This window comes from Rhinolophus ferrumequinum, chromosome X (genome assembly GCF_004115265.2).
Source record: "Rhinolophus ferrumequinum isolate MPI-CBG mRhiFer1 chromosome X, mRhiFer1_v1.p, whole genome shotgun sequence".
Taxonomy (NCBI): domain Eukaryota; kingdom Metazoa; phylum Chordata; class Mammalia; order Chiroptera; family Rhinolophidae; genus Rhinolophus; species Rhinolophus ferrumequinum.
This window is the reverse complement of record NC_046284.1, coordinates 7,206,382-7,226,573: the sequence shown is the minus strand read 5'-3', so window position 1 is coordinate 7,226,573 and position 20,192 is coordinate 7,206,382. Positions and strand designations below refer to the sequence as shown.

Below are 20,192 nucleotides of genomic sequence, written 5' to 3'. Positions count from 1 at the left end.
CAGACGCTAGGGTGATAAGGTGCCCTGTGAGCTGTGACTGCTTGGCTGTGTCCATCTTCCTGAGACATGGAGAATGTGAGTTACCCCTGGGAAGGCAGGGTAAGAGCACCCGCTCATTTTGTATCAAGTTTATGGATACAGATAGACTGCAAGCAGCCACAGGACCCAGTAATAAGAACAGGACCACTTTAGCCCAAGTTGGGGCCCAGGCATTATTTTAAGTACTTGCCATCTATATGAACTCATTTACTCTTCTCAGAAAACGTATGAGGTAGACATAGTTGTCCCCATTTCACTCATGATAAAACTGAGGGCCAAAGAGATCAGGTGGTGTGTCCAAGGTCACATAGCTGGGAGGTAGCAAAGCGGTGATTTGAATCTGGGCAATGTAACTCTAGGGAGCATGGACTTAACCACTAGACTACACTGCCCTGGTGTCGGGTGGCTGTGAGATATGAGTATTATGCCCTGAGTGTCTGTTCGAGCATCTCCTCTGTACCCATCACCGGTAGAGAGAGAGTAGACGTACAATCACAAAATCCTAAATGCAGCCCGGGCTTGGCCTCCTTCTGCAGGGTGTGCTCAGCTGCTGGCTCCGTCCCTCTTCTGGAGGATCAGGGTGTGTACAGTGCCAACTCTCAGCCTCGCAAAACTGGACCAGAAGCCACCAGGTAAGAGAGGGGTGGCTGGTGACCATTCCCATTGCCAGACAAAGTCTTCAGGGTTCAGCTTCAGCTCCAGGGTCCCAGAATCCCCCTCACACTTCTCGGCGCCATGCCACCTTCCTATTAGGTGATCACCACAGGAAAGGGAAGGTTGGGAGGAGCTCCGATCTATAGCTGGACACACCCACTGGGGACAGCGTGGGAGGGGGACAGATGATAAGTCTGTGGGATCCTGACAGCCCAGCACCTACCCACAGGGACCCAAGCTGAGGTGGCAGAGGGACATCAGGAGGCAAAGCTTGGTAAGAAACCCTGCTAGGAAGTCTCAGTGAACCTCTCCTGTAGGGACTACAGCCTGGCCCAGCAGGCTGGAGTCAGGGGGAAGAACTCCAGGGATCACGTGGAGGCAGCTGGGGAGGGCGCATGGCTCCAGGGGCATGAAGGTGCAATGGGAAGAGGTTGTGCATTCCCAGGCTGCAGGCTTCTGCCCTATTTCATCCACCAGTGGGAGCGGCCATGTGCTCTAGGTGTGTGAACCATTTAGTAAGGGACAATCTTTCTGGAATCCCAAGATGTGTAGGTCAGGCAAGAACACTGGAATCCAAAATCAGGAGGCTTTCTCAGAGATCCCGAGCTGGTCAGGGGTAGTGCTTTGTCTTGAACTCAGGTGCTAAGGCCACAGCCAGGGCTCACGAGATGTTATCACACGCAGTGGTGTCTATGCCACACTAATGGCAGGACTGGGAGGCCAGCCTTTACTGACAGATATAGTCCCCCTCCTTTTCCTGAGAGAAAGCAGCTGGGAAGGGGAAGAACAGGGCCCCCAGTCTCCTTTGGTCTGAGACCTCAGCAGGCCTGTGTGTTTCCTCCCTCAGCGCCAGTGCCACTTTGGGCTCTGCTGTCCCAGCTGACAAGAAGAGTGACAGCTCAGCAGACCTAGAGAAGATGGAGGCAAACTCAAAGGGGTAAGGCATCAGCAAACAGTGCTGAGCTTCTGTGGTGGAGAGAGGCAGCTCAGGTGTGCATTAGCCTTTGGCTGGAAAACTGAGGCCAGTGAGGCCTGTGAGCTGGCCCGAGGCGCATGGCAAGGGCTGAAGCCCCAGCTAGAACCCTCTGGCCTCTGCCTGTGGGTCCACAAAGCCTTCCACTACACCTTTTCGCCTCCAGCCAGGAAGTTGTCCGTAATCAAGAAGTCACCCACTCTTTCAGTCAACAACCGCTTGTGCAAGCCCCTGCCCTGTGCTGGAGGCTGCACCACACAGACAAATCAGACATGGCTGATGGGGGCAGGGGCGCAAAGCCCGGCCCAGAGGAACAATGTATGCTGGAGCACGGGAACGGGGGCAGACATGATGGTTTCATGGGGGAAGTAGCTTTTGAGTTGAATCTTGAAAGGTGAATAGGAGTCCTCCAAGCAAAGGGAACAGGATATACAAAGGACTCCAAACAATGTGGGATTTCTTGGATACTGTATGTAGCTGAGTGTGGCTGGCACTAAAGGTCTTTGTGGGGGAATAGTGGATCAGGAGGTTTGTCGAGGTAGGCATGAGCCGATTGTCCTTTAATACCAGATATTCTTAAAGATCACAACAGCTACTTAACTTTGGGGAACCTACTGTGTGCACACCCCTCTGCTCACAGTGTCTCATAATGTCCTCCCCACAATCCCGCGAGGTTTGCGCCTAATTAGAATGAAGAACAAAGGCCAGGAACGCAGGTCTCTGTGCCTACTGGGAAGAACAGTGCTCTGAAAGAAATAGCCAGGGTACTGAGATAGAGTGAGGGCAGTGAGGAGGGCTACTACTTAGTTGGGTGGAGGGAGGTGACTCAGGTGAGCTCCTCTAAGGAGGAAAAGGAACTAACTCGAAGAACGAGGAGAAAAGAGCTGAGGATAGCGAACCACAAAGCTAAAAACCCTGCAGTGGGAATTCCCTCAGCATGTTTCCAAGCATAGAGTGGCTGGAGCCTAGTTGGTGAGGGGGACCGTAGATGGAGCAGAGCCTTAGTAAGCCATGATAATGACATGGTAAGGAGGTTGGATCTTATTTCAAGTTTAAACCAAACAGGATCATGGTCTTACTTAGGTGTTCAACAGCTGAGTGCCTTTTTGCATTTTCATACCAAACTTTTTCATAAAAAAGTAAAGTTACTTCTTTACATTTGTGACCACTGAAACTGGGATGCTGAGGGGTGGGGTGGGCAACAGATCTCTAAGGTATGAGGCCCTAGTTTGTGACATTGTTGTTCCAAATTGCACTGACAATTAATAGATTGGAAACAATAATGGACACTTATAGTGTGCTCTGCTAGTTGCTTTACAATCTTCCCAGCAACCATGTAAAATGAGTAAGATGGGGAAACTAAAGCATAGAAAGTTTAAGTGACTTATCCAAGGGCTCACGAGTGGCAGAGCTGAGTCCCAATGCAAGAGGCTCTAAGGAAAACCTCAGGAAAAACTTTAAAAAGCTAGTTTATGAAATCTGTTCTTTGGAACCTATTCTTGGGACCCAGAACCACTAACTCTCAGCTGGTTAAAGTGTAAAACATGCTGCATGCATGATCTCACCTAATATTCCCTCAAACCTGGGTAAGGATCTGGCTTCTGGTGCAGTGTAACAGTGGAATAAATATAGGGCTCCTGTGAGGAACAGAGCTAGGAATATAGCCCAGATCTGGCTCACTCTAGAGCCCAGGCTTTGGAACTACTTTCCTCTGATGTGCAAAAGTTTCCAAAATCAATACAAACTTTCTTGAACACAATGTTTCACAACTCTGGCTGAACTTGAGAAACACCTGGAAAGTGTTTTTTAAAATAAAAAAGCTTCCTGAGCTCCATGCACAGATTCAATTTAATTGTTCTGGGGTGGGGCTCTACCATTAATGTCTTTTAAAAAGCTCCCAGTTCATTCTGATGTGCAGTCTAGGTTGAGAACCATTGTTGTACGGCACTGGTTCTGAACCAGGACCATCTGCCGCCCCTCTCCACCCCCTAGGGTTCACTTAGCAGTGTCTGGAGACACTATCGATTCTATTGGCAAATATTGGGTGGAGACCACGGCTGCAGCCCAACGTCCTAAAAAGAATGCACAGGGCAGCCCCCATCAGAGTTACCCAATACAAAATGCCAATAATGGCGAGGTTGACAAACTCTGTTCTAGAGAGTTTACGATCTCTGTGGGATGTCCAGAAGATTCTGGACTGGGGGGGGAAAAAGTGGATGCACAGAGAACCCACCACCAATCTTCCTGGGGTCTGGGCAACAAGCGCTCATGTGCGCCTGCGCGCATTTCCACCTATTCGAGAGTGACATCTGTGTGCGCCAGCTCGTGCGTGCCCTGGGATCCTATGTACGCCTGTGCCTGCGCCAGACGTGTCCTGTGCGCCTGCGCCGGGCGCGTGCGAGTGCGCATGTGCCCGGCGTGTGCCCCTGGCGTCTGTGCGCGCGTGCGCGGGCCGCCATTTCCTACAGCTTCAAGTTTGCGTCGCAGTACGTGTGGGGAAATGCGACCGTCCGTAAAGCGAAATGGCTGCCCAGGTCGAGCGAGCCCTCGGCAGCGCTTCTCTTGTGGCCGTGCGCGCATTGACCGCCAGATGGCGCTCGAGGATCACATATAGACCCGATCGCACGTTTGAGGGCCCACCCCCACCCCCCCCCCCCCCCCCCCCCCGGCTCCCGTTGCCCTTCCCCCGCTGTCCTACTGGACTTGGTGTCTCACTGGCCTTGGGGTTGAAGCAGACCCCTCTGACCATGCGTGGACCATCACCATAGTCCAGGCGGAGGCGGGAGAGAGGAAGGGAGCTGGGTGCCCGCGAGGAACCAAAAGCGGCTCCTGTGGCCCGATCCTGTTTCGTAGGGTGCCCTCCTGTCGGTCGTCTCTGGACACTGGACACTGGTCTTCAGAGCTGTCTGAGGGCAGGAGCTGTGGACACGTGGGCAGAGCAGCCAGATTATCCACCCAGAAGGCCCCCTGTGGCCGATCTGCCTGCACTGGGCTCTGGGGCTCCGTGGGGCTGGGCTTAGTTCCTAGGAGTAGGGTGATGGGGGTGGGCAGGAAGACCCTGCAGGGCAGTAGAAATGTCTGCAACTTGAGGAACTTTGCCCTATTCTAACTTGGCTTTGCTTCGTCACACGTACAGGAAGAGGTGGTGTGGTACAGTGATTAACAGCATGGACTCCTGTGTTTCAGATCAGATCTAAGCTGTATCACTTACTGGCTCTGTGGTCTGGGGTATCTTACTCATCAACTCTGTGCTTCAGTTTCCTCACTTTTAGAATGGAGGTAATAAGTTCCTATCAGGGTTGTAGTTAGGGTTAAATGGGTTTGTATGTATAAAGCGTGTAGGACATTTCCTGGCACAAAGACTGTTGTTGTATAAAAACTTCAAGCTAAATTAAGCAACCTCAGAGCAATACCTTCTTCCCCTATAACTATTCAAGGACACTCAGAAAGCTCACCTCTGCTCCTCTTTACCAGCTTTGTTGGCCTGACTTCACTTAATAAGACACAAAGTAGCTCATATTCTCCCTAAATAACTTTCGTTACTAGACTTCACATTTAAAACATAAGCTGTTTTCCTCCTTGTTATGTTGCAATCTGGGCCTTTCAGGTTGATGTTCTTTGTGTATGAAGAACAAGTGAACTTTAAGCACATTCATTTGCTGTGGACAACTGTTGTCACTCAGTGGAGGAGTCTCCTGGAGGTGCCGGTAGTACAAGAGTAGAAGGGCATGTTCTGTTTCATGTAAAGAGTGATTGTATGGAGAATTTGTAGTAGCTGTATTAGGCTACTAGATCTTTGAACTAGTTACAGCCAGAACTATTTTCTTGCCTATCCCTAAATGCTTGACTTCCAGACAATTCATTAGGGGCCTGGAAGACCTCTGAGCTGTTACATTGCTCAGCAAAGCTTCCTGTGACATTTTACTAAGATTTCCTTTTTATGGGTCAGATGGTTATACCTCCTATAATTGCAGTGACTCTGCTCTGAGGCCTAGGGCGGATGAGCCTTATCCATCCACTTGACCCTGTGTTGCAGAGACAGGGACCCCGAAATTGCCCTTTGCAGAGAATCTTGCCTTTATTCACAAACTTGATGAGGACAGCCCCTATTACCATAATTCTGTAGAGGACATGGGATGGAACGGGACTCTGAGTAACTGCATGATAAAGCTCTCAGGGCTCCCAGAGTCAGGAGACAAACTCTTTAGGCCTTTCAGGTTTATCTTTGGCTCAAGCATGTATGTCACAGGTAGAGGTGAAGTGGGTGTGTGAGGGCATCCTGCTGGCTCAAGAACTGGCATTCTCTGAGCAGACCATTTTTGGTATCTGGCTGGGCTGCAGCTGGCCATAAGGGTAGAAGCAGCACAGAGAGGCACAGTACTCAGTTGCCAGCAGATATGCTAGGTGCAGCTGAAAGTGGTGTTTGGCTTGTCCCTGATGGGGTACTTTGATTCCCTCCACCTGAGGCTGAAAAGTCACATTGCTTTCAGGGCATACTCTCTGAAAAATATGGTCACTAGTCCTGTGTTATTCCAGCTTGAAGGCAAGGAGCCTGCCTACTACGGGATTAACTTCCATAAATAAAGAGTCCAGGGTTGGACATACCTGCTGGTGTGGTCTTCTTGTCCTCAGGTAGCCCCACCATTGACTGAAGGCAGGCTGCTGATGTTGGGAGGTTTGAGCCAGGATTAAGGAGATGGGGAACTAGATTTTAACTTTCTGGAATGCCAGGCTCATGCTCTCGATAACCTGCCTCAGTCTTTTCCCCTGGCCTAGTGGGCATATGGTATTTTTGGTGCCTGAGGCCACCGGGCAGCAGCACCATCACTCAGGATAGAGATTCTGGAGGAGGCTCCAGCAGAGGGAACAAGGCCCTTGGAAGCACCTCAGGATGGGGATGGCGATGGGAGGAGTGTGCAAGTGTAGGTGCGATGTGAGGCCAGGGAGGAAGGAAGACCTCGCAAAGAGCTCAATGACTGGGACAGCCAGGAAGCCACTCCCTTGCTGGATTCAGGCGGTGGCAAAAGCATTAAAGGCTAAGGCTTAATCGAGTACATGTGGGGACAACCTTTGTTTGATAAGATACAAATGCTTTGCCTTTTAGGCAGATTACTCAGAAGGAAATAAAGACCACTTATAACCTTTTATTAAGAACAGACCAACGATCCAAGAAAGTTTTGTTATTTTAACAGAGAGAAAGCCAAATTTTAGTTACTGTGTTTCCCCAAAAATAAGACCTAGCCAGACAATCAGCTCTAATGCGTCTTTTGCAGCAAAAATTAATATAAGACCTGGTATTATATTATATTATATTATATAAGATCCAGTATATTATATTACATTATATTATATTATACTATATTATATTATATTATATTATAACACCCGGTATTATAGTAAAATAATACCGGGTCTTATATTAATTTTTGCTCCAAAAGATGCATTAGAGCTCATGGTCCGGCTAGGGCTTATTTTCGGGGAAACATGGTATGCATCAATATATTTGATACTAGAGCTCTTCTGTGAAAATTTTATATTCTCATTAAATTGTGGTCAATTTTGAGCATGACAAATACAATTTCTGTGAACCTTTCATAATTTTAAAAATATCTGTTTATAGTTTGTCTTACATAGTTTTTGGAACCATAATTATCTGAGTTTAGGACAAAACTATTCTCTTTTTCCTTAGCAAAAACGTATTTGCATATCTTGCATACAAAGTTGCTCCCCTTTGCCTTTGTGGGTGGAAGGGAGTAGCTGTGCTGGGGTCCTCCTGAGGAGACGGACTGCTCCCCGAGGTGGGGGCCGTGCTGGGCTCCTCTCTGCCCCACCCTCCAGGAGAGGAGCCCGCTGTGTCCACAGGAGATGACATCAGTGTGCAGCGGGTGAGCAAGGACTAGTCCCGCAACACCCGCTCCATAAGGACACTCATTCTTCCTCAGAGCCTTGGCTGGTTTTGAGGAGAAGAATGTGGTCACCAAGCTGGGAGAGACCTGGCAGGACAGGCCTGGCGTCCCCAGAGGTGGCCAGGGAGATCCAGCTGCATCCAGCCAGCAGCCTGCAGACCCCAGCAGCCCAGAGTGGCAGAGCAGCCCCAGAAGACCCAAGCAGCTCGTGGAACTGGAGAGCCAGGCCAGCAGGTAAGAGCTGGGCTCCTGCTGCTCGAGCCAGGGTTTTTTCAGGGTCCACAACCCAGAAAAAAACCCTAACACACTACTCATGCTGATTACTTTCTGCAGGTGTGCCTGGCTAGGAGCCAATGGGAAGCTGACCAGCTAGCTATGAGCACCCCAGGAGTAGGTCTCCACGGGCTTTAGTTTGGAGCCCTAACATCAAATACGTTAGGCCAAGTGTGGCACGGAAAACCATGTTGTCTGAAGACCTGGTCAGGAGAGGGATATGGGGTGCCTTTGCCATTCGTGGAGATGGAAGCTCTCTGAGGAAGGTGTGCTCTGGTGTGGATGGGACCTACCAGAGATAAAGGATGTTCAGTGAAGTCATCCACTGCCACCATCACCAGTGTGGCCTTGCACGGCAGCATTTGGGTGCTCCCTTTGCTCCCCAGAGATCTTTTACTAAAGTGGTCAAGAGTTAGGGAATAGCCTCGTGTCAGCCAGTTGTGGTTAGCGACCATATACGCATTGTACAGGATGGCCAGGGCCCTGGCTGCGTGTACTCAGCGAGCACACAGTGCACCAATGAATAAACATGAGAGCAATAACACTATAGTGACAAGCATTAGCATTTACCATGTGCTGGGAACGTGCAGGCACAGTTCTTTATGCATAGATGCTTTATGCATAGTCATACCTCCCCATGGGGAGGTACTATCTTTATCTCTGGTCTACAGGTGAAAAACTGAGGCAGAGGGAGGTTAAATAGCTTGCCAACAGTCATCCAGCCAGGCAGTGTGGCCTAACAGGGATTAGAACCCAGACAGCCAGAGCCCAGAGCCTGTACTGTATCTGCTGCCTCTATTTGTGATAAGCCCAGAAAAGAAGGAAAAGGGGAGTTTTGATGGAAAGAGGCAATGGCAAGGGGTGTTGAAGCTAGGATGGTCTGAGAAAGCTTTTCTGCTGAGGAAGGGACAGTTCAGTTGAGATCTAACGTACAAAGAAGAGCCAGCCTGGCAATGAACCTGGTAATGTGCAACATGGGTAGAGGAAACAGCAAGGATGGAGGTCACGATGGAAGAGGGAGTCAGGAAGAAGGGACTGAAAGAAGGTCCCTGTGGTTGGAGGGTACGAAGTAAAATGAGGAGGGGATAGGAGACCAGGTTCGGGGTGGGGCAGGGCTGGACCTTGTAGGCTAGGGGAAGGAGGCTACAGGAGGGAGGTGGGATGTTACACGATGAGGGAGAAGGAGCCCTGCCATTGTATGTCACATTGCAGTCCTGGAGGGATCTCCAAGGGATTATTTTTCACCTTGCTCCCTCAGCTCTGCTGTCCCCTTGACTGTTGTGCTGGGTGTGGATCAGAAAATAGTAGACACTTGTTCAGTCAGAGAGGATTTCCTTCTGTAGTTAGTTCTCTTCTCATTCTCTGGCTCTGTATTTTGTCCCCATATGTCTTTTCAGGTTCCCATGGGGCTTGCCCACCTCCTCCAGTCTCCATGGTGCATTCTTGTGTCATAGGGTGATGTAGAAATACGCACAGGGTGACTGGGCACCTTGAGGCCTGGGGTGAGAGGGTAGATATTCCAGAAGGGCTTCCCAGAGGAGAAGGCAGTGTTATGTGCAAAGGTAGAAGAGCGGTCACTAAGTGTGTGTACAGCTTCAGGTACACGTGACATCATTTGAGAAGATGAGGCCAGAGAGCTAGGCAGGTGCTAGATCATGATTACTCTCCCGCTCCCTAATCTTAAACTACTTGAAGTCTTGAGCACTAAATTCTCTGGCAAGGGAGTGATTCCCCCCAGAGCCTAGGCCAGGTGGAGGCATACCACATCCAGACTGTAATCTGAGCCGCAGCATGTTGGAGAGAAACCAAAATCAGCCTAGGGCAGTATGTGTGCCCATAAACCTGGTCTGAGGCTGCTGGAGACTGGGCAGACGTGATATAGATGGCACAAATGGGGCAGGGGTGTCAGTGGTGCCCAACAGGATGCCCTAAATTGCACTGGGCAGCTGCGGCAGCTTTTGATATGGGAGTGACGATTCAGGAGCAGGCAGAGTGAGAGCCAGGAGCGGCCTGGCCAGAGAAAGGCCTTTGTGCTGGCTAGGAGGTTGGATTCTAGGCAGTGGGCTGTTTGTTGCAGTGGAGGGGTGGAGATTCAAAGAAACCATTATACCTGTCAGTTTCCTGCCTCTGCTTGTGGCTGGTGCCTTCCAGAATGAGCTTCATCCACATCTCTTCCTTGGTGATGTTTAAATTCATTTGTTCCTGTCTCCCTTATCCTGTGTTCTCTGGAGAGTTCATTGGAGGTTTGGCGGGGGGCTGATCCTAGGAAGGGGCTTTCCCATCCCATGAAGGAGTTGAGGGGGTGAGCTGGACTGTATCTGTCAAGTCCCCGGTAGCCCCCTGGATGTGCTCTAACCAAGTAAGTCACAGGCCAAGGCCCTTGGCTGCAGTGGGGAGTTCTGGGTAAATACTAGAAGATTGGGGTGTTACCAGTGTGATCTGGGTCACCTGGTTGGGTTTTCTCATCTGTAAAGTCAGTGGTATCACCTTTGACCTCAGCAGACTTGAAGAACAAAAGCTCAGTGATTTGCAAGTGTTGTTTTAAAAACATTTGCATTTTCTAAAACTTGAAGTGGCAGTCTGGAGATTAGGCCCCTGAAACTCTGCTTGACCCTTTTTGATGTGAGTTCTCAGTGTGGACACACTACCTCTTCCTCCACTTCTTTCAGGGTGAGAAACCCCTCTAGCTGTATGGTCACGGTTACGGTCACTGCTGCCGCCGAGCAGCCTCACATTTACATCCCAGCCTCCCCAAGTGAATTGGACTCCAGCTCAAACAGGTAAGAAAGGACAACCTGGACATGTTCTCTGGGCTATCTCTTCTCTGGAGCTAAAGGACTAGGCTTTTCTCCCATGTCAGTTCCCTGACATTACCTCTCGTGCCTCCCCAAACTCCCAGCAGCCCATTAGTTAAGGGGCCACAAAGGGCAGCCCGGGTGCCTATCCCAGTGAGAAGCTGAGGTGGCACTTCCTAGGGCTCTGCCATCCATAGCACCTTGCTAATAGCCTGGGGAGGCCACAGAAAGCCCATGGAGACCAGGGCCTATGTCTGTCTCCTTCACATTACTCTTCATAAGGACAGACGTACACCCAGTGACTCATCTGCATCCCTGGCCTCACCTACAATCTTAGAGGTACAAAAGGAGCCATTGCAGGGAGGCTGAGTGAAGTATATGTCTGTGGGAGGCGGGGGGGATCAGAGGGGTCTCTGCTTGTATCAAGCATGGAAATAAGGCCAAATTTGGGACTGTGGTGAGTCCAGCATGAGGCAGACCTTGTTTCTAATGTTGCCAGGAGCGTCTCCAGGATGACGTGATTTCTAGGCCTCTGGAGCTCCAGAAGTGACAAGGGAGAGGTTAGATTGCTGATGGAGATTCACACAATGGAGAAGACCAACAGTCTAAGGTTTAGGGTTGGACGCTCTCCTGGTCCCAGTAGCAGGGGAAGAAAACAGATTCAGAGAGGAGGGACGGAAAGTCCACTGTACTGAAGTCATGGGAGGGGATACCTTCAGTAATGTTGAGATCCATGTGAAGGAGGACGTCCTATCACCACTGGCTGCAGGGAGGCTCTTTCTAGGGCTTTCACATCCGCACAGAGCAAGCTGAACCCATGGGCTTTGATTTCAGCCTGAGTTCCCTGTGGGCTCCGCAGTCCAGCAGCTCCCATATAGCCACTTTCCTTGCCCAGTGGTAGCTGGAGCACACCAGCACCTCTGCCCCCAGGCCTTCCCATTAGTTCCTTTACTTCCTTCTAACCAGCTGGAGGTATTCCCAGCCCTGTACCCTTCCTTTGGGCCAGGCCCTGTCCCCTGGAATCTTTCAGTATACTTCTTTCTGTTCTGCTGTGCTCCTTTTACAGCAAAGGGATTCTGTTCCTGAAAGAGTACATGAATGCCAGTGAAGTATCTTCCGGGAAGCTGGTGTCTTCACGCTACAGCAGGTAAGAGCAAGTCCCAGATCCTTCCGTGTCTTGGCCTTCTATTGTGCCGTGCCATCCTCTTTCCTGCATCCTCAGTACCTCATCCAGGACCTGGTCCACAGTAGCTTTCATGTAATCATTTATTATAATGCATGAAGGAGGTAATTGCCCACGGATGTGATTTTTGCATTTCCAGCTGTTCTACCTAACTTGGTGCCTTTGTGTTCCCCTTTCTCAATAATTCATCCTGTGTCCCACTTCCACTGCCATCCCTTTCTTCCTGTCTTTGTTTCTTGGTAGACTACAACCTTTATTTTGTGAAATATTGGGAGCATCACTCTTTAGAGAAGTGGCAGGGCCCTTAGAGACCATCTAGTTAATTTCATCCTGTTCCAGAACACAGGGTTCCTCTCTTCAGCTCCCACGCTTTTTACAGCATGCCAGGTTACATTTGAACACACATTTGACCGCAGGTCCTGATATATGTGTAACTTTTCACTTATCATCTCTTTGTCTGTTTGCTTCCTGAAGCCATATGGAATGGTACCTCCGTGCCACATCAATTAAAAACAACCCACACTGAGACAGCACCCCCTGGGAACAGTTTTTATGATATATCATCCCACTGCTAGGGTGAGGATTTTAGAAACAGAGAAGCATCCTGGCCTTATTTCAGCATTGGGCCTTTGAGGATTCTGAACCAGTTTTCGCTGGTGCTATGGAATGATGAGCATGGGTGTAGGGGTCAACTTCAAGCCCCAACTCGGCCCCCATTGGCTGCATTATTTTGGACAATATGCCCAACCTTTTGGAGCCTCAGTTTCTTCATCCGTAACTCCTTAGGGTGGTTTTTCTCACCAGCTTTAGTGAAATGTAACTTACATATCATAAAATTCACTCTTTTTAATGTATACAATTCAGTGGCATTTAGTACATTCACAATGTTGTGCAACCCTCACCATCCATCTCCAGAACATTTTCATCACCAGCAAAGGAAACCCCGTACCCACTAGCAGCCCTTCACACCACCAGTGGCCACCACTGATCTACTTTCTGTCTCTGTGGGTTTGTTCACAGAGGTTTTGAGATTAGAAATAATGTCTGCAAAACCTCCAGTACCACCAGCAGCGATGTCCTTGCCATCCAGCATTTGCTTCTATGAATGTCACTTGACTGAACTCTGTCCATCTCCTGGTTTTTCTTCTCCCAGTCCCACCACTCTGTTAAATTTATTTCTTGCACTCTGACAATTACATTTATTTTAAAATTGAATTTAACACTCAGTCAAAATGTTACATCTTATGACAAACCCCAGCAGACTTTCTTTATTGGACAGTGAGAATTGTGTAGTCCAGTGTATTTTTCTCTTTTGCCTCAGGAGTCTTAGAGATAAATTTAATTCTCAGAAGAAATCAGAGCCTGGGCTGAAATTCTAGCTCACCCTTTCTTCCAGGCATGACCTTAGGCAAGTCGCTTAACCTCTGAGTCAGTTTTCCTGACAACCTCACAGAGTCACCACATGGCTCCCTGAGAATGGCAGCTTCACTAAAGGGCTTGTAGTCATTCCTTGGCAATAGTTTTATTTTTTAACCATTAGTTTTTATTATGAAGTTGTATTATTGAAAAATGAAGATGCAAAAAATGAAAAAAACAAACACACATCACTCCTAATCCTACTCTGTAACTGAAGCAGAGGCATTGTGTCAGAATGTTTCCTTCTTTTCTTTGTTCCCATCCCTAGTGTCTAATTTTTGCTGTGAGTGAGCTCCTGGTGACTGTCACATTACAGCCCAGACACATATGTGGGAGAGGGGAAGCCTTGTTTCTTTTCCACTGGTATCCTCAGCCTCAAGAATCCTAGCCATGCCTCACTGTGGCAGATATTCTTTGTCCCCCTCCCCCATCCAAGGGCTCTTCCTGAGAGAATTATACCTCCTTGGCACCAACTTTGAAGTTTCCCCTGCCATGTAGCATAACAAGTGATGGCTTGCCATGCAGAGTCAGGTCTCAGCTTGTGGCCACAGGGTTAATGAAAAAAGCATCCCCGTTCATGACTGGTAGTGACCTGGCTCTCATCTTCTGCCCTCCTCTTTCCTCATCACACTCCCTGCAGCATCAGCAGCACTGAGGACTCATTTGACATAGAGAAGAAACCCCCATATGATAGCATGCCGTACTCCGAGAGGTAAGTTTGCTGTCTTACCAGGGAGCTCACAGAGCTACAGAGGAGAAGCAGCTGAGGGAGATTTCCACATTAAGTCCGTTTGGTTTTGTCTTCTGTTTTGTTGCTTCTGATCCATTTTCAGATATGTCACACCACTGCGTAGGCTGATGCTTCCCTTATCGGGATGTCACACTTGTGCCTTTGTACCCAGCTTAGACCAGAGGGTGAACACAGAAGGCTACTGAGAAGGGAGATAGTAGCATCTGGAGGCCCAAGGGGCTTATGTCAGCAGGAGAGGCCCTTGGGACTAGAACCCAGTTGATCTCTTCATAAACTTTCAAATCTCACTAGAAGAAAATGAAAACTACAGAAAAGAGTGATCGGTGGAAAATGAAGAAAAGTGGGTTTCTATCATCAAGAAGCCAGAAAAGAGCCAGAGAAAGCCGTTCATTTGAAATGAATGAAGGTGCGAAGAGCACCTCATTCAGCAGTTTCAAAAGCTGTCACTAGATGACAGCAGTCACAGGATGGTCTTAATGATAAAGAAGTGCTGTTTTTCAGTTCTTGGAATAAGGGAGCAAGGACTCTTAGTGATACAGTTCACTCAGGTCACAGTGAAAGAAACAGATTTGGAAAGAATAAATAATGTGTCTTAAGTCATACAGTGAGTATTATGAGGGTCCAAGTGTGTAGGATCCAAGAGGCAGGGCTCAGTGGCCCTACGCATGAACAGAAGTGCCATCAAGACACAGTGGCCAGGTAGGGCATACAAGGACATGTTTCCTGTATGAAAAGACATGGGTCTCCCTGTTCTAGAGGGGAACAGATATGCTAGGCCAGGGGGCAGGGAGGGGCAAGCTGCTTGAAATAAGAATCACATTGGGGTGTCTACACATATAGTGAATAAAGGGAAGATACATGACCACTTTCTGGAAATAATGTGAGGACCTACAGAGGCCCAGGCTGGCCCAGGGCTACAGGGCCAATTGCGCACCACAGAAAGATGGCAGGCTGGGAATCCTGGCAGCAAACCTAGGCCTGGCTGTGTCAAACCAGAAGGTCTGGCTGCATCCCATCAGTAGTCTGCATGCCAGCCTAACCACTGGGTTCTTGTTTTTCATCTCACAGAACAACTGGAGGGATCTGTACTTACTGCAACCGAGAGATCCGAGACTGTCCAAAGATTATCCTTGAACACCTTGGCATCTGTTGCCATGACTATTGCTTTAAGGTAAGGAAGAGGGGTGGTGCTACTGAGTTAGGGAGTCTTACGGATTTGAAGCGTGGAGGAGGCTTGATCTCAGATGATTGCACTCCATGTCAAAGGCTTTGCAGAACTGGGAGCTGAATGACCTTCCAACTCCAATGGAGTGAATGAGTGTTGGGGACCGAAGCCTGATTAGAGTGGGCTCAGGAGAGTACAGGACATGTGGAAACGGAGAAAGTGAGTCTGGAAGGCTCTTGTGGGGTTGGCTTTGTAGGGAGCAGTGCAAGTGGACAGCAGGGCACTGGTAATGATGAAAGGGATGCAATGGAGAGCAAGCACTGATGATCCAGGAGAAAGAAAGGCTGATGGTGTGACCACAGTGTACTTCTGTAGGAGAGAGAGAGACGGATACCAGTTCACACGTGGCAGGGAAAGGAAAGATCGAGTATGTAGGTCGTGTACAGGGAGGTTCCTAACTTGGGTGGTGGAAGAATGAGCAGTTGCTTTTGTTTTCTCAGTCAATAAAAAAAACATGGTCATCTACAAGTGAGGGGTGGGGAAGAACTGTGGGATGTTTGAGGAGAAAGGGGAGAGTGTGAAATACTGTCTCAGGGCGGGGCGTAAGGATGGACCTGAGGGAAGTACAGGCCATGCAGAGCCCACCTGGGGTGACGGCTCATGAATCCCTACCGAGACTGGCTCATCTATCAGTGTGGTCATGTCTTGTTCCCCAGCCGCGTTCAAGGGCAAGAGTGAATCAGGGAGAGTTGCATTTACCTGATAGAGATTTTGCCAGGTGAGTTGGCAAGATTGAGGCTGTACGCAAGAGAACAATAACAGTGAGGCAGTGGGCTTGTTCACGGATTGAAGGTCCCAGTGCTGAAAGAGACTGGCCAAAGTGAACAGGAAGACTTGGGAGTCACGGAGTAAGGCATCTGACTTGCACATTTGGGACGCAGTGCACGTAATGTGAGTGGCAAGATCTAGAACAGCAGTTCTCACACTTGAGTATGCATCTCACACTTGACCATCCCCTGGGGGGCTTGTTAAGACAAAGAGCACTGAGCCCCAGCCCATTTTCTAACTCAGTACTTATGGGTGGGACCTAATAATTGGCCTCTAACAAGTTCCCAGGCACTTCTGGTCCAGGGACACCACATAGAGCCTGGCCAGACCAGTGATCAAGGTAGAGAGGGGCTCAGAACATTGGAGGAAATTAACAAAAGGCCAGGGTAGTGGGGAGCTCCTACATCTGTGTGGATCCAGAAGTTACTCAACTCAGGACAGGACAAGAGTGGTGGTGGTGGAGGGAGAGAATAGTCCACATGCAAAAATCATGGACAGAGGGACGTGGCCTAGAGGGCAGCAGATCTTTGCAATAAGAAGGGGGCCTGGGAGATAATTTCCGGGCCAGTTGTGTTCTGTGGACTCCAAGTAGGATTATATCTCTCAAGGTAAAGATCTTGACACGTGGTTTTACAAAGAACATTTTGTTTCCTGATTCCTGGACTTACATGAAGAATCCGGAAACATTTTGTCTACTTTCACTTATATACTTAATTCAGAGCATTTCTATTCAACAGCAAAATTCCAGGAATATGAAACATAAGCAGCTATTGACGCATTTGGTCTCAGCGCAGTGTTCGGGAACTGTGCAGACAGAGTGGTCAGGAGCCCCCGGGAAGGCTTTGTGAGGAGATGGGTCTTGAGTGTGAGGTGAAGGGCATATGGGTATTTTGCAAGTGACTGACCTTGAGCAAAAGCAGCTGCCTCCTGGCCCATGGAGCAGAGGGAGTAGGAGTAGGAAAGCAGGAGGCCAGCAGGCAAGGGAGGATGAGATGTGAAGAAGGAGGCATGGAGGGGCATGGATTTTAAACTTGCCTGATATTATTGGGGGATTCTTGGAAGGTGGGTTGGGTGCCTGAGAGCTGCCCCAAGGTCCATGAGCACTCTGCTGTCTCCCAGGAAAGGCCACCCCATTGCTCAAGCTCATTTGTATAAACTAGTTTGTCAGTGTCCTTAATTGTAGGTTTGTCTTACTTTTATTGGGTTGACATAACATTTTCATATACTAGTTTGTATTGTTACATTTAGGAAAAAAGAGAGAGCACCCATGGCCACAGCATCAGAACAACACTTCAGGGTCCGTGTTCTCTACAGTGTGGGGCACGTTGCACGCCCAGATTATTGATTTTGTTCTGTGTTCCTAGAGGTGACCCCCTCAGTGACCAGCACCATCAGTTGGCCAAGTCTACAGTAACTAAAATGACAGAAACATAATACAGTGAGTCCTAACTTAACGTAGTTGACAGGTTCTGCAACTTTAAGCATGTAATATTATACACATAAAGCAATTTTAATATATAACAAAACCAGTGTTACCGTGGGCCAATTCATACAAAAGAGTTAAGTTCCTAGAGCATCTCATCAAAGTTACAACAAAAAAATTGTTGAACAAAGCAACATTATATGAGGATCTGCTATGTAGCAGATTTAGGGCTCAAACCCAGGCCTGGGCTCCTAATCACAATGTGGTCATCCTACTTGTTAGTTTTAGTGGGGTTTTGTTTTGTTGTTTCATTTCTAGTGCAAATTAGAAATGGTTTTGGCTCTGTTTCCTGCCATGTTTTCATTGTGTGCTGCAAAGTCCAGAGTGTGCCTGCTGCTCAGTGTCTGCCTGTGTATGTCGGTCAGGCGCCCCTTCCCCACTCCACTTGCTTATGTTGCTTCACTGTTTGTTGACCTCTAGCTTGCTTTCTCTTTCAGTGTGGGATTTGCAGTAAACCAATGGGTGAGCTCCTGGATCAGATCTTCATTCACCGCAACACTATCCACTGTGGGAAATGCTATGAGAAGCTCTTCTAGGTGGGTGCAGGCATCCCAAAGGCCAAGCAGCAAGGATTATTAACGGGAAGAAAAGTGTCCTGACCTCTGTCTCAACTCAGGACATTAGTCCATATGTTTAGGGGGCCCTGAATCCTCCTATGCCCTATGATACTTAGAAATCTTAGGTGGAAACACCCTCCCCAGGGATACTTCCAGTTTGCAGGGGTTGTAGTCTCTTCCTCTCGAGAAGTACCTTCTGTGTAGTACCTCAGCTGAGCCCTCTATGTACCCTGGGAAGACAGCCAGGCCTGTGATGTTAGCCTCACTGGGGGACAAGGAAATAAAGACCTAGAAATGAAAAGGGCCTGGGGAAACACCTTGCTCGCATATGGCAGAATCAGGACCTCAACCCCAGACTTCGGATTCAGGTCCAGGGCTCTCTGCTACAGGCCCTTCGACCACGTTCACCATTGCTCATGTAGCGTCAGATCAGAACTCAACAGCCACGGTGTTCAGTTAAGCAAGATACAGCTGGGGGGCCAGCAGCAGGTAAAGGCGAGGAGAAGCAGGTATGTCTGTGAGGGGATGGTGCCATTCTGGGGCTGGCCCAACCAGGAGAAGCTGCTTGGGCAGCCTCTGGGCCATATTGTCAACACTGCCTGAAGACAGGTTTGCATACAAAAAGCCAGAATTGACCCCAGTGTCTGAGCTGCATGAGACCCAGTGCCCATAGGACACTGCCTTCCCAGATCCTGGCAGCCCCTCCCCTTTAGCACCTCCTCAGCTAGAAGCACAGAGCAGAATCTCTCCCTTGGAGGCAATGGGAATTGGTCACAGCCAAGAGTTCCACCAGCTACAAGCTTCTTCTGCCTTCTCTCCAGAAGACGCATTGACCTGGACTGTTGATGCCTGGAGTTGTCACCCACCCCAGGAGCCGCTGACTGGTCATTGGATTGGATGTGTATTTCCGATCTCATGGCCACTTGTATTTTCTTTTAGCTCCCTGGGGCTGAGAAGAAGCTGATGACTCCTGGACAAGTTTGGCCGTCCCCAGTTCTCCTGAGTTGCTGGCTCCTCTTCCCTCACTTCTTCTCCATTTGATTTCTTCATGCTTTTGCTCTTGTCAAGTTGAACTTGCTTACATCTAGTAGTGTATCTTAATGATGCTATGATAATTATTTGTGTGTGTAGCCTTTTATAGCTCAGAAAGCACTTCACATCCATCATCTTATTTCAGGCTCAAGCAAAGAGGATTGACCAAGAATTCCATCTTTGCTTCCCTAAGGCATGTCAGCTTCCTGACGAGTTTAGGTGGCCTGATATGATAAGCATAGGCAGGAGCATTGGATTCAGTGTGTCCTGACTTCGGACAGAGAGCAAATCACATTTTGGTTCGTAACTCTGAGTGTACCTTTGGGACTTGAGAGTAGAAGGAGACCCCTGAAGACTGTTGACGATCCCTGGTGGGTAAATTGCAGACATTGAATGCTAGGGATTGGCATAGGCCAATGTTTTTAGCTTGTCTATTTGTCATATATACATTTTTAAACTTTCCATGTACTTTTAAAAGTAGTTAGTTGCTTTTGATTGAGTTATATAGCAGATTTTAATGACCTCCTTCTACCCACCTTTCACTGTAGTTGAGGTTTTTTTTTTCCTGCAGGCATGGGGGCATGTATTAGAAAGTTTACACAATTAGGTTTAAATTCTATAGGATGTGATTCTTGGAGGCAACTGACCAAAGGGACATCTATGTCTGATAGCTGATTAATACCTTTGCCCTCAATTCCTAATCCCTAAGCTTTACACAGAAATCTCCTAAAGTAGATTTTAGAGTATATACACTCCAGCAGGATTAAGAAGGGAGAAAAGCAGCTAACATTTCTTTGAGACCTTACTACATACCAGACATTATCACAAAGTGATGGCATTAATCCCCATATGAATTTTGTGCAGAGGGTATTCTTGTCCCCAGTTTACAGATGAGGATATTGAGGCTTAGAGAGGTGGTCATTGCATCATGCAGAACCATTGCTGTCTCTCACCAGTAACAGTAACCACAATAACCAGTGCTGAGTATGTGTCAAGCACTGTGCCAAGGTTATCTGATCCTACCAGTTAGCAACCCCCCCCAGGTGTCCCCTGTCGCACACTTTAACAAATAGGGGAATGTGTGAAATCACACTCCTCTATGAAGTACCTGGGCCCCCCTGTGAAGTACCACAAAGG

At 48.5% G+C, this 20,192-nt stretch overlaps 1 protein-coding gene across 1 annotated transcript in view; it reads left to right on the top strand.

The window, feature by feature from the left end:
• Positions 1 to 20,192, top strand: part of ZNF185 (zinc finger protein 185 with LIM domain) — a 54,363-nt gene extending 34,171 nt beyond the window's left edge. Inside the window, exons 16-24 of the mRNA XM_033117521.1 lie at positions 576 to 671; positions 1,541 to 1,630; positions 7,609 to 7,806; positions 10,515 to 10,625; positions 11,707 to 11,787; positions 13,880 to 13,951; positions 15,059 to 15,161; positions 17,904 to 18,002; positions 18,963 to 20,192. Of these exons, the coding sequence (XP_032973412.1) occupies positions 576 to 671; positions 1,541 to 1,630; positions 7,609 to 7,806; positions 10,515 to 10,625; positions 11,707 to 11,787; positions 13,880 to 13,951; positions 15,059 to 15,161; positions 17,904 to 18,002 (850 nt within the window). The 3' untranslated portion in view covers positions 18,963 to 20,192. The remainder of the gene's footprint in view (positions 1 to 575; positions 672 to 1,540; positions 1,631 to 7,608; positions 7,807 to 10,514; positions 10,626 to 11,706; positions 11,788 to 13,879; positions 13,952 to 15,058; positions 15,162 to 17,903; positions 18,003 to 18,962) is intronic.